The sequence below is a fragment of the Ursus arctos genome, unplaced genomic scaffold (genome assembly GCF_023065955.2).
Source record: "Ursus arctos isolate Adak ecotype North America unplaced genomic scaffold, UrsArc2.0 scaffold_19, whole genome shotgun sequence".
Taxonomy (NCBI): domain Eukaryota; kingdom Metazoa; phylum Chordata; class Mammalia; order Carnivora; family Ursidae; genus Ursus; species Ursus arctos.
The window spans coordinates 45,025,649-45,039,339 of NW_026622863.1; the positions used below are offsets into that span (position 1 = coordinate 45,025,649).

Sequence of the window (13,691 nt, forward strand, 5' to 3'; positions counted from 1 at the left end):
GCGCGGCGGCGGCGGCGGCGGCGCATGCGGATCTGGTCGAGCGGCGGGGCCGGCGGGGCCGAGCGGAGCCGGGTCGGGCCGGGCCGGGCCCCGAACGCCGACAGGGAGGGCGGTCGGGCGCTGCGAGCAGCGGGGACAGCGGCACCGGCGGCCGCGGGCCCAGGTGAGCGGTGTGGGGTGACAGCCCCTCCCTGCAGCATCTCCCCACCTGCCCGAGCATCCCTCCCCCGCGCGCTGTGAGCATGGCCTGAGCCCCTAGGGTCTCCCCGGCTGGAGGAGGGGAAGGGTCCAGGGCAGAATGAGTCCCCACCTCTCAGCCCAGCCAGCCTCCGCGCCATGCGCGGGTCTTCCACCCAGGCCTTGTCCTTCCCAGGCCCCCTCCTTGCGAGCGGTGACTAGACTGCAGGGAGAGGCAGGCGCGGCCTCGGAAGGGTTAAAGCATCGATTCCCACCCCCAGCCTCGAGCCTTCGCTGGGGCCGCAGGACACCTCTTTCCTTCTCCTCCTCGTCTCCTTCTCCCCCATCTCCTTCTCCTCCCTTCCTTCTCCATTCAGTCGTGTAATGGCCAGGGCTGTAACGCGGGCTGACACTCACCAAGTGCTAAGTGCCTCCCCATCCCCAAGTATCCTCCACTGAGGAAACAGTTGTGATCACCATTTAACAGGCAAGGAAACTGAGGCAGAGAGGCCAAGTTAAAGATGGGTTAAAGATACAGCGGGAATAAAGCAGGGCTTGAACTCATGTCTGTCTGAATCAAGCACAGGCACTTTGATTTGCTAAGGTATGTGACCAGAGGTTGAATAATAGTAGCAAGGACCATGTATCAAGGGCTTGCATATACCAGATACCATGTTCCCTGCATTATTAACTCATTTCATCTACAAACATCCCTAGGAAATGGGCACTGTTATCATTACCATTTTACAGATGAACAAACTGAGGCCTAGAGAGAGGAAGTGACTGGCCAAGGTCACACAGGTGGTAAGTAGCCATGTGCCCACTTATAGCTTTCCACGGAAGGAGAGAAGAATAACAGTGGATTTTGGAGTGTCCACCAAAAGGGACAATCTCCACTACACTGACCAAGACCTGGACCCTGCTTTCCTACAGTTTGGTGGGTTGTCGACTCTCTGAGTCTTTGAGAAGGACATCGATCTCTCCGCAGTTCCCTCCTTTCTTAGTCTTGGAATCGGGGCCCAGAGGGAGGAGGAGACGTATCTGATGTCTCCCACCCCCTTAAATTTCATACGTGCAATCTGGCAGTGGTCTAGAGCCTAGCTCTTGATCAGACAATATGTCAGTTAGCTGCTGCGTAAGGAACCACCCCCAAACTCAGTGTTTTAAAACACTGAGTGTTTATTTAACCATCAAGTCTGAGGTCCGTGGCAGGCTGGGCTCAGCTGGGCAGTTTTTCTGGGCTCAGCTGGGCTTATGCACATCTTGGGTTGTGGGGTTGGGAGCGGTGTTGACTGTTGGCTGCTGTAGCTGGCCTTGGCTTTAGTGACTGGGGCCTTAGACCAGGACTATGCTGACAGTGTTTCCCTCACCCTCACAATCAAGCAAAAACATGCAAAGTCTCTTGAGTTTTAGGCTCAGAATTCGCCAGCACTTCCATTAATTCTGTTGGTCAAAGCTAGTCATGGGGCCAAACCCAGAGTCAGGGTTGCAAGGGGACACTCTTCCAATTTTCCCATCCCTACAGTAGAAGAACGGTCGAGAGTTATACAGCCAAGGATGCGGTTTTAAGGATGAAGAATTGGGGCTGTTTAATGCAATCATCTGATCACAGTACCTGCATTTGAACTCTGGCTACCCAGTAGCTTTGTGATCTTGGGCCTCAGTTTCCTCCTCTGTCAAATAGGCCAAATACTAGCCTATCTTTAGGGAATTAAGTTTGTGGGAATTAAATAAGAGAACGCATATAAAGTCCTGAGGGCAGCACAAGTGCTCAATAAATGTTAATTCTTGTTCTTACTGCATCCTAGAGTCCTACTGATAACAGTGTCATCGTTCTAACGATAATACAGGGACAGTTTGCCCAGCCCCTACCCTGTGCCAGGTGCTAAGCCGGATGCTTTACCAGCCCTATGAAGTGGTCAGGGCGAACATGACTGTCAGTAGTAATCTGTCCACTTGAAAGACAGGATTTATAGCCAGTCCGCTGTTAGAAGCGGGACCCCTGAGCTCAGGCCCTGTTTCTGTCCTAATGTGTCTCGGCTCCTCCCCAGGCCTCACCTTTCCCGATGGCGCAGGTACCGGGGGAGGTGGACAACATGGAGGGCCTACCGGCCGCTAACAACAACAACCCCGCAGCCCGCTGGGAGAGTCCTGATCGGGGCTGGGAGCGGGAGCAGACAGCAGCCTCCACGGCAGCCGCCTCGCTCTTTGAGTGCTCCCGGATCAAGGCCTTGGCAGGTACCTGGAGGAGGGCTGGGGTGGGAGGGAGAAGGGAGAGGGCTGCTGGGGTGGCATCTGTGTACCTCCACGCTCGAGAACCTTGGTGGCCTGGAGGATGTGAAAGAGTGTCATGGACACTTTGCATGTGAATCTATAGACCAGCACCGTCCAATGGAACATTCCGCAGTGACGGGGAAATGTTCTCTGTCTCTGATGTCCAATATATGAACCACTAACCACTAGTACTTGTGGCTGTAAGCGCTTGAAATGTGGCCGGTCTTTCTTGAGAGACTGAATTTTTAATTGTATTTCTTTTATTTAATTTAAATTTAAATAGCCATATGTGGCTTGTGGATACTGTATGGGGCAGTGCTGCCTTAGAATCTTAGAAATGTCGAGTCTCCGGAATGTGGGATTTTATAAGCATACTTCCTTGAAACACAAGATGCTGACATATTGGATTTTTGGACCTTGGAATGTCACACCCAGAGATTCTTCACACTTGAGGCCTTTAGACATGAGACTCTTAGAACACAACTTTATAATCGCAGACCTTAGAAATTTTAATTATTGACCCCCTCCCCCCGCCCCCAGGATCTTAAACCCTTAGAAACCTAAACTCTAATACACATAGATCCTTGGGGCTTTATAATCCTGAACCTTTAGAAATTCAGAGTAGAAATGCAGATCCTGAGAATTTTGAGGTGGAATAACCAGAAGGTCCAGCTTTCAGCCCTGAAACCCACAGTCTGGGGCCAACTAAGATGGCTGCTCTCCCTACTTTGATGTGTTGTTTTTTTTTTTTTAAAGATTTATTTATTTATGAGACAGAGAGACAGCCAGCGAGAGAGGGAGCACAGCAGGGGAGTGTGAGAGGAAAAAGCAGGCTCCCAGCGGAGGAGCCGGATGTGGGACTCAATCCCGGAACGCTGGGATCACGCCCTGAGCGTGAAGGCAGATGCTAACCGCTGCGCTACCCAGGCGCCCCTACTTTGATGTTTTAGAACAATATAAGCAAAGGCGAGAGAACCGTATAGTAACAGAATTTTAGAAACTTAGACCTTTGGAATTGTAGACCCTTGAACTTTAGGACTTCATATTCAGAGGGCTTTAGAATCTCAGAAGCATTTAATCATCAGCGTTAAAACTATGAGCAAAGGGGCACCTGGATGGCCCAGTTGGTTAAGCTTCCGACTCTTGATTTTGGTTCAGGTCCTGATCTCGGGGTCATTGGATCAAGCCCCACCTCAGGCTATCTGTGCTCGAGGTGGAGTCTGCTTGGGATTGTCTCTTGTCTCCCTCTGCTCCTCCCTCTATCCCCGCACCGCCCTGCTCGCACTCTCTCTCAAATAAATAATAAATCTTATGGGACACCTGAGTGGCTCAGTAGGTTAAGCATCTGCCTTCAGCTCAGGTCATGATCCCAGGGTCCTGGGATCTAGTCCCACGTTGGGCTCCCTGCTCAATCTGGGAGTCTGCTTCTCTCTCTGCCTCTGCCTGCTGCTCTTCTCACTTGTGCTCTCTCTCTCTCTGACAAATAAATAAATAAAATCTTTAAAAATAAATAAAATAGGGGGCGCCTGGGTGGCACAGCGGTTAAGCGTCTGCCTTCGGCTCAGGGCGTGATCCTGGCGTTATGGGATCGAGCCCCACATCAGGCTCCTCTGCTATGAGCCTGCTTCTTCCTCTCCCACTCCTCCTGCTTGTGTTCCCTCTCTCACTGGCTCTCTCTATCTCTGTCGAATAAATAAATAAAATCTTTAAAAAATATAAATAAAATAAAAATAAAAATAAATAAAATAAATAAATCTTAAAACAAAACTATGAGCAAAGACCCTGAGAACCTTCAGAGATGTGTAACTTCATAATCATTAGCCCTGAGCTTTTTAAACATCAGACCCTTGGGATCTTCACTATCTCCAGAACGCGGTGTGTTAGAACAGAAACTATAGATTGTAGTAATCGTGAAATCTTAAAACCCTAAGGTCAGAATCAGTTCCCTGAGAATCTCAAGAATTTTAGTAATTCAACATTTGACAATCATGGGATCTTTGCTACCAAGGTTCTTGGAACTTCATAATTGTAAGATGTTGAACAGTGGTGTCCAACCCAAGGGCCTCTGGGAAGCAGGTGACATGAATGAGAGAGTAGACTGGGGGTGGGGGCCGCGGTCAGCTGAAAAGCAGTGCCCTGGTCACCAGCTCCAGCCTTGGGGAAATGTAGGCCCCATAACTGCTAGCTGTGATGTTTATCCACAATTCCCCAAGTAAAAAAAAAATCTGTATGTGCCACAAAATATGAACCAATATTAACTCACAGATTGCCAGCTTCCTCTGATTGAGAAACTAGAACGGTATAAAATGTACTTTGGGACACTTAAAATCATACTTTCAGACTCTTCGAGCCTTAAAAACTTGGGACCACGTCAACTTAGAATTCTAGAATTTACGATTTCATCCACAAAATATTTATTCAGTGCCCGCTCTGTGCCTGCCCCGTGCTGGACAATATGAGGGACATAATGATGACTGAGCTAGGCCTCGGGGCTCCCAGGCCACTGGGAAGGTTAGATAATGACAACCCTGAGTGGTCAGGGCCCAGATGGTGAGGCACAGGCAGAGGGCTGGGATGGGGAAGCCCAGGGACTGCAGAAGCTCAGATGAGGTGCCTGATTCAGTCCAGAGGGTCAGAGTGCTTCCTGGAGGAGGAGGTACCGAAGCTGAGCCCCCAGTGATGAATAATAGTGAGCCCTGGGGTGGAGAGTGGAAGAGGATTCCAGGCAGAGGGAACAGCATTTGCAAGACCTCCAAAAGTTGGGAGTGGCTAGACTGAAGTAGTGAGTAAATGACAATGCGAAAAGAGGCAGTGGGAGTCAGATCCTGAGGGCCTTATAAGCCACCATGAATGTGTGAAGGAACTGGGGAGCTATGGTAAGATTTGAAGCAGAGGTGGGATGTGGTAACGGGGGATCAAGGACTCTTCGCATCTGAGAACCACTGATTCGCAGAACATCAGTGCCAAATACCACAGACAGGTAAACATCTATCTAGTCCAGAGAAATGTAGGGATCCCCTGTAAGAAAAAAAAATTCTCATACACTTCCTGTGTCTACTTAAATTATTATATCTATACTTTTCCTAAATGCAGCAAACCCGCAGCTCTGTTTATACCTCTTATGCCTACAGTTCTTTAAAACTAGGGGCGCCTGGGTAGCGCAGTCGTTAAGCGTCTGCCTTGGGCTCAGGGCGTGATCCCGACGTTCCGGGATCGAGTCCCACATCGGGCTCCTCAGCTAGGAGCCTGCTTCTTCCTCTCCCACTCCCTCTGCTTGTGTTCCCTCTCTCGCTGGCTGTCTGTCACATATATAAATAAAAAATCTTAAAAAAAAAAATAAAATAAAACACGTTATATTGGATTCCAGAACCAAAGTGCAAAACCAGTTAACGTTCAGCTTGGGGCGCTTGGGTGGTCAGTCAGTGAAGCGTCTGCCTTCCGCTCAGGTCATGATTCCAGGGTCCTGCTCACCCCTCAACGGGGAGCCTGCTTCTCTCTCTCCCCTGCCCCTTCACCCCGCTCATGCTCACTCTGTCTCAAATAAATAAATAAATAAAATCTTAAAAAAAAAAAAAGGCTCAGCTTAACAGTAACTCCAGGATGCTGTTTGTATCGTTTAAATGCTGCTGCTGCTCGAAGCCCTTACATCGTGGGTGCATTTTCTTTTGCATCCCTTTGCTTACTTCTCTCATGGTTTTTCTCTACTCAAACTCTAAGGCCAAACCTTTGAGCAGAGTCCTGAGTAACATGCTTTTGTACGAACACGTTTGAGAAAATTGTCTGGACCCCATGCTCAAGAGAGCCCCTTTAATTATGCTCCCCAGTGTATGGCTTGCTGTCCTCATCAGTCGATGTGAGGACCCTCTCCTCTTTATCTAGTCCCTTATTCTCTTTGCTTTTGAACATTTTAAAATAAGTAATCTCTACGCCCAACGTGGAGCTGAAACTTGAAATCCTGAGATCAAGAGTCTGGTTCTCTACTGACTGAGCCAGCCAGGCGCCCCTATTCGCTTACTGTCTTTTATTCCCACGTCTCACACCAATGCCTTTTCCACTATGGGCAACCATTCTAAATGCTTGTTTTTTAAAGAACAGGTTATTTGTTTATTTATTTTAATTTTTTTAAAGAGAGAGAGTGCGCATGCAATCGCTCTAGAGGGGTTGGGGAAGGGGCAGAGAGAGAGGGAGAGAGAATCCCAAGCCGGCTCCACACTCAACACAGAGACCATCATGGGGCTCGATCTCACCACCCTGAGATGAAGACCTGAGCCGAAATCAAGAGTCCGTCGCTTAATAGACTGGGCCACGCAGGCGCCCCCCCATTCTGATAGTGTTAATGCAAATTACTATCTTTGCATGCCGATGATTTTGCAAAACGTGCATTGCTAATTAGCGTGCATGCATACATATATTTTAACTGTTGATTAAAGTATTACATGCACACAAAAAGGCAGATAAACCGTGAGTGTCCAGCATTTCCACAGGTGAGCACCCCCACTCTGGTAACCAATTCCCACAGAAGAAAACAGAATCGGACCGCCCCAGAGAAGCCCCCCTCCGGCTGCCTCTCTCACTACATCCCAAGAGTAAACACTATCCTAACTTCTAACAGCGTGCGCTGGTTTTGCTGGTGTTTGAACTTCATATAAATCGAATCCTGAAGGGTGTACCCCTTTGTGTCTGATGAGTTTCATCCGCGTCTGATGAGTTTCATCCGCGTCTGATGAGTTTCATCCGCGTCTGATGAGTTTCATCTGCGTCTGATGAGTTTCATCCGTGTCTACCTGTCTTTGTAGGATATTCCTTCTTGTTGTTGCACAGTGTGAAGATGCCATGGTTTATCCATTCACCTCTTGAGCATTTGGGTTACTCCTCGTTTAGGGCTATCACAAGCTAGACTATTGCAAACCCAGAATCCCTGGTATTTCAAACTATCACAAACTTGTTGCTGCTTTAAACTTTCCAGTACAGGTTTTTGGTGGGTGTAAGCGCTCGTTTCCACCCAGGAGTGGAAGTGTGGGATCAGGGGGTAAGTGTATATCTAACTTCAGTGGAACCTGCTGGTTTGTGTCATTTTATATCCCCACCAGCTGTGTATGAGGGATTCGGTTCCTGTACATCCAAGCCTTAGCATGGTCCGTCTTTTTAATTTTAGCCATTCTGATGGGTGTGCATTCTATTGTGGTTTTAATTTACATTTTCCTGGTGACTAATAACAACTAATGAGGTAGGGCACCTTTTCATATGTGTATGGACTATTTGGATAGCTTTCTTTGAAGTGCCTGTTCAAGTCCTTTGCCTATTTGCCTATTAATTTTCCTGGCTTTTTCTGATTGTTTTGTAGGAGTTCCTATATATCCTGGGTACAAGTCCTTTGTCAGATGTGTTATGCATATTTTCTCCCACCGTGTGGCTTGTCTTTTTATTCTTTTAATGTTGCCTCTTGATGAGCAGTATTTCTTTTTTTTTTTTTTTTTAAGATTTTATTTATTTATTTGAGAGAGAGAGAGAGCACAAACAGGGGGAGGGGCAGACTCTCCGCTGAGCAGGGTGCCTGACACAGGGCTCAATCCTGGGACCCCAAGATCACGACCCGAGCCAAAGGTAGATGCTTAACTGACTGAGCCACCCAGGCTCCCCAATGTGCAGTGTTTCTTAATTTAAATGTAGTCTCATTTGATCATTAATAATTATTTCCTGTGTGGCTAACACCTGGTGTCTGAAGAAATCTTTGCCTACTTGAAGGTCACGGAGATATTTTATGGTGTTTTCTTCCAGAAGTCTTATTTATTCCTTTCACATTTAGATTTATAAGCCAGCTGATATTTAACTGTATTTATTACTGTGTACAGTGTGGAGTGTCGGTCGGGGTTCTTTTTTTTTTTTTTTTTTGCCACGTAGTCAGTTAACTCAGTTCCACTTATTGAAAAGACTTTTTTTTCCCTACTGAACTGCAATTTCACTATGATAAATCTGAGAGCTCTATGTATATGGATTTGTGCATGGGTCATGATCTCAGGGTCGTGGGATCGAGCCACAGGACGGGCTCCCCGTTGAGCATGGAGTCTGCTTGGGATTCTCTCTTCCTTCTCCCTCTGCTCCTCCCTACTTGTGCCCCTTCTGTCTCAAAATAAAATAAAATAAAATAAAATAATAAAATAAAATAAAATAAAATAAAATAAAATAAAATAAAATAAAATAAAATAAAATAAAATAAAAATCTGAGCAAAGGAAAGGCTCAGCCACCTCACTCTGTGGGCATCTACTGTATTGCTCCTAACTGCTGCTTGGAGTCTATGGTGTGAACTCACCATATTCGATTTTCCCAGTGATGGACAATGAGGCTGTCTCGAACCCCCAACCTGCCCCTACCCCTACCCCCCAAATAGCATTGCATTGGACAACTTCACCCATCCTCCTTATAAACCAGTGTGGAAAAGTTTATGGGACATAAGCACAGGGACAGAACTGCTGTGTCATGGGGGTATGCCCTAATTTAATTTGACTCCCGTCACTTCCCAGATGGCTGCTCCGGTGTATAACTCCCACCAGCAAGCATGGGGTTATGATGTCCCCACGTTTCCACCACTACTTGGTATCCTCCAGCTTCCTAAGTTTTCTCAGACCAGTAGCCGAACATCATTGACATACTAAGTGTCACCATATCCTTTCCCCTTAACCAGCAATGGGTGAAGGAGTAGTTAGTCATTCCTCAGCTCTATGGAAGTCTCAGTGTATTAAAGATATGAATACACTGAAGTCTTATTCTGAGGAAATGTGTTTTGCTTGCGACTAGTGATTACCACAGTGGAGAAGAATACATAAATGACAACTCACTGGACATCTGGGGGGCGCAGTCGGTTAAGCCTCTGCCTTGGGCTCAGGTCATGATCCCAAGATCGAGTCCCAAAAGGAGCCCCTTGCTCAGCGGGGAGCCTGCTTCTCCCTCTGCCTGCCGCTCCCCCTGTTTGTGCTCACTCTCTCCTCTCTCTCTCTTTGACAAATAAATAAATAAAGTCTTTTTAAAAAGTTATATTTAAAAAATGACAGCTCACTATGAGCACGATGGCAGAGGTTGGACAGTTGTCGTCTGGCTTGGAGTCTTGACAACCCAAGGGTATGGGAGCCAGCGAGAGTCACGGCAGGAGGCAGATGGCTCCCCTCAAGGAGGTCAAATTGAGGAGAGCTATATGAAGGGAGGAATTACAGAGGTGTGGCCAGAGTTATGGGACCCTTCAAGGCCAGTGGACACCCCAGGGACTGGGGCAGGGCAGGGAGTCGTGAGGGGTCAGAGGCTTCCCAAGTTGGGGGTTTAGAGAGAAGAAGCAGGTACTGATGAAAGCTTTCAGTTCATGCAGGGAGGGAATACATTCCTCAGCCCTTCCTTTCTCCTCTTTTTTTTTTTAATTTGATTTATTCATTTGAGAGAGAGAGAGTGTGTGTACAGAGGGAGGAGCAAAGGGAGAGGGAGAGAGAATCTCAAACAGACTCTCAGCTGAGCACCGAGCCCAACGCGGGGCTCAGGGCTCGATCTCAGGACCCTAAGATCATGACCTGAGCCGAATCAAGAGTCAGATGCTCAACTGACTGTGCCACCCCAGTGCCCCACTCCTTTCTCCTCTAATCTCCTGCTAGCCAAACCCGGCCGAAAGTTGAGGCCTGTGAGGATTGTGGAGTCCATTCATACAGTCCACACGGGCAGTCTCTCCCTGGGCCCAGAGCACGAGCAGGACAGTAGAGGTGGTGCCCGAGGGGCAAACGGAAGACACCCTACGTGGTAGCCACACACACTCACCAGCACAGTAAACATTCAGTGTCATCTTAGGTCCGAAGTGGCACTTTGGGACATACCTGCTTTCACTTCCAGTGTGTGTGTGCATGTGTGTGTGTGTGTGTGTGTGTGTGTAGTTTAAGATTTCTTTATGTAGGGGCGCCCTGGTGGCTCAGTCAGTTAAATATCTGCCTTCAGCTCAGGTCATGATCCCAGGGTCCTGGGATCGAGTCCCACGTTGGGCTCCCTGCTTAGCAGGGAGCCAGCTTCTCCCTCTCCCTTTGCTGTTCCCCTGCTTGTGCTCTCTCTGTCAAATACATACATACATACATAAAATCTTTTTAAAAAGATTTATTTATTTGAGAGAGAGAGAGCGCATGCATGCACTCGAGTGGGGGGAGGGGCAGAAGGAGAGAATCTTCAAGCTGACTGACAGCAGAGTGTAGGGCTGATTTCACAACTCATGAGATCAGGATCTGAGCCGAAACCAAGAGTCTGAAGCTCAATTGACTGAGCCACCCAGGTGCCCCACTCTCACTGTGTTTTGTTTCTCTTTTTATAGATTTTATTTATTTATTTGACAGAGAGAGAGAGAGAGCACAAGCAGGGGGAGCGGCAGAGGGAGAGGGAGAGGGAGAGGGAGAAGGAGAAGCAGAGTCTCCACTGAGCAAGGAGCAAGGAGCCCGATGTGGGGCTCGATCCCAGGACCCTGGGATCATGACCTGAGCTAAAGGCAGACGCTTAACCGACTGAGCCACTCAGGTACCCCCAAAATGCACATTTAAACAAACAAGGTATTTCATATGGATTTACTATTAATTTCTGCATATTCACTTTTAAAATTAGAAGTAAATATTCAAGATCTTGTTTAAAGTAAAAAAAAAAATACAGGTCAGTCAAGTGGATATTTTCTAGCAATGTATATATATTTTCACTGCCAGAATCAAATGCAGTATTTAATACTACAAAAGGGGGTGCCTGGCTGGCTGTCAGTGCAGCGTGAGACTCTTGATCTTGGGGTCATGAATTTGAGCCCCACATTGGGGGAAGAGTTTACTTAATAACAAAAGTAATATTGTGGGGCATCTGGGTGGATCAGTCAGTTCAGCGTCGGACTCTTGATTTCAGTTCAGGTCATGATCACCGGGTTGTGGGATCAAGCCCCATGTCCGGCTTTGCACTCAGTAGGGAGTCTGCTTGGCCCTCTCCCTCTGCTCCTCCCCTCCACTCGCTTGCTCTTTTTCTCATAAATGAATAAATCAATACAATCTTTACAAAAAGATGACAAAGGTAAATTTTATGAAAAAAGAAATTATTGAGAGATTTCAAATGGTAAAAAAGGGAACCAGACTGGCTATACAAATCTTGCTTCCTGCACTAATAGGAAACTTAGAAGTGTGATCATTAAGTTATTTAGTAATGAAATGCTGAGCATACCCTGCAGCTGAGCTGCTGTAACACACCCAGCAATGCAGCGGCTTAAAGGAGACAGAAGCTTATTTCTCCCTCCTGGATAATCCAGACATGAGCAGCCTCGTGGGCAGGGAGGCTCTGCTCCAAGCAGTCAGCCTTCTTCTATGCTGTGCCCTGTGGACCTTGTGTTCAAGCCTGTGGGAGTCAGGGGAAGAGAAAGGAAAGCCAGGCAGTAGCTTGCTGTTCTGATAACACTTTAATTGGAAAATAATCCTAGATCCACACAAAGTTGCAGAGAAAGTACAGATTTATAAAAAGACTCACGAAGGGGTGCCTGGATGGCTCCATCGGTTAAGCATCTAGCTTTTTGTTTCAGCTCGGGTCATGATCTCTTGGGTGATGGAATCAAGCCCCACCTCGGGCTCTGCTCAGCGCAGTCTGCTTGTCCCTCTCCTTCTGCTCCTCCTTGGCTTGTGTTATCTCTCTCTCTCTCTCAAATAAATAAATAAAATCTTAAAAAAAAAAAAGACTCGCCCAATTTGAAAACGGGCAAGGGATTTGCATAGACATCTCTCCAAGGAAAATACACAAATGGCCAATAAACCTAAGAAGATGCTCACCCTTATTATAAGTCACCAGGGAAATGCAAATCAGAACCACATTGAGAGACCATGTCATACCACTAGAATGGCTGTGATCAAATGGGAAATAGCAAGGAATGGTGAGGATGTGGGGACACTGGGACCCTCGTACCTTGCTGGTAGGAATGTAAAACGGCACAGCCACTTTGGAAAACAGTCTGGCAGTTCCTCAAAAAGTTCATCGTAGGGGGCACCTGGGTGGCTCAGTCGGTTGAGCATCTGACTCTCGATTTCGGCTCAGGGCATGATCTGAGGGTCATGAGATCGAGCCCCCCATTTGGGTCTGTGCTGAGTTGGGAGCCTACTTGGTATTCTCTCTTTCCCTCTCCCTTTGCCCTCCCCCTACTTGTACGCACTCCCTTTCTCTCTCTCATAAATAAATACATATTTTTTTTTAAAAGTTTAATTGTAAGGTTAACATAGAACCCAACTATTTCACTCCCAGGTATATACTCAAGATAACTGAAAACACGTGTCCACACAAAGACGTATGTACCTGAATTTCATAGCTGCATTATTCATAATAAACACCAAGTGGAAACAACCCCAATGTCCATCCGCTGGTGAATAGATGCATAAAATGCAGGATATCCACAGGATGGATATTATTTAGCCATAGAAAAGAAATAAAGTGCTGACACAGTCCAGAACATGGATGGACCTTGAAAACATGACGCTAAGCGAAAGAAGCCGGACACTGAAAAGGTCACATATTATATGATTCCATTTATATGAAATGTCCAGAATAGGTAAATCCATAGAGACAGAAAATAGATTAATAGTTTCCTAGGGCAGGGAGAAGGGGGGAATGGGGAGTGACTGCTCATGCGCACAGGGTTTTTTCTTGGAGGGATGGAAATGTTCTGATATTAGATGGTGATGTGGGTTGCATAACCCTGTGAAAATACTAAAAATCTGAATTTACACTATGAAAGGATGAATTTTATAGTATGTGAATTATAGTTTATACTAAAGCTGTTATTAAAAAAAAAAAAAGACAGTCGCCTGGGTGGCTCAGTGGATTAAGTGTCCCACACTTGAGCTCTGCTCAGGTCTGGATCTCAGGGTGGTGAGTTCAAGCCCCACATTGGGCTCGGTCGCGGAGCCTATTTAACCAACTGAGCCACCCAGGCGCCCCTTGGCAGAGCCTACTTAAGAAAAAAATAAAAATAAAAAAGGTAGTAGGAGAGGTTCCCAAGCAGTGTCTTGTCAGTGAAGCAGAAGGTGAGCAGTTGTACACATTCTTTGGGCCCCTCCTGTTGGCAGTCACGTGCTTACTCTAAGCCCTAGGGGCGTGGGAAATTCGGGATCCACCTGGCAGTCCAACTACCCCAGGGTAGGGGGTTCGGGTGTGTGTGTGACATGGTTCCTGTCCTCAGGGGGCATTCCACCTAGGATATCCCTTCCTCTTCATC

The 13,691-nt window shown here is 47.1% G+C and overlaps 1 protein-coding gene across 1 annotated transcript in view; it reads left to right on the forward strand.

Moving 5' to 3' along the window:
- Window positions 1-2,206: 2,206 nt before the first annotated feature.
- SPTBN4 (spectrin beta, non-erythrocytic 4) overlaps window positions 2,207-13,691 on the forward strand; it is a 67,981-nt gene continuing 56,496 nt past the window's right edge. Inside the window, exon 1 of the mRNA XM_026482276.4 lies at window positions 2,207-2,415. Within this exon, the coding sequence (XP_026338061.1) occupies window positions 2,244-2,415 (172 nt within the window). The 5' untranslated portion in view covers window positions 2,207-2,243. The remainder of the gene's footprint in view (window positions 2,416-13,691) is intronic.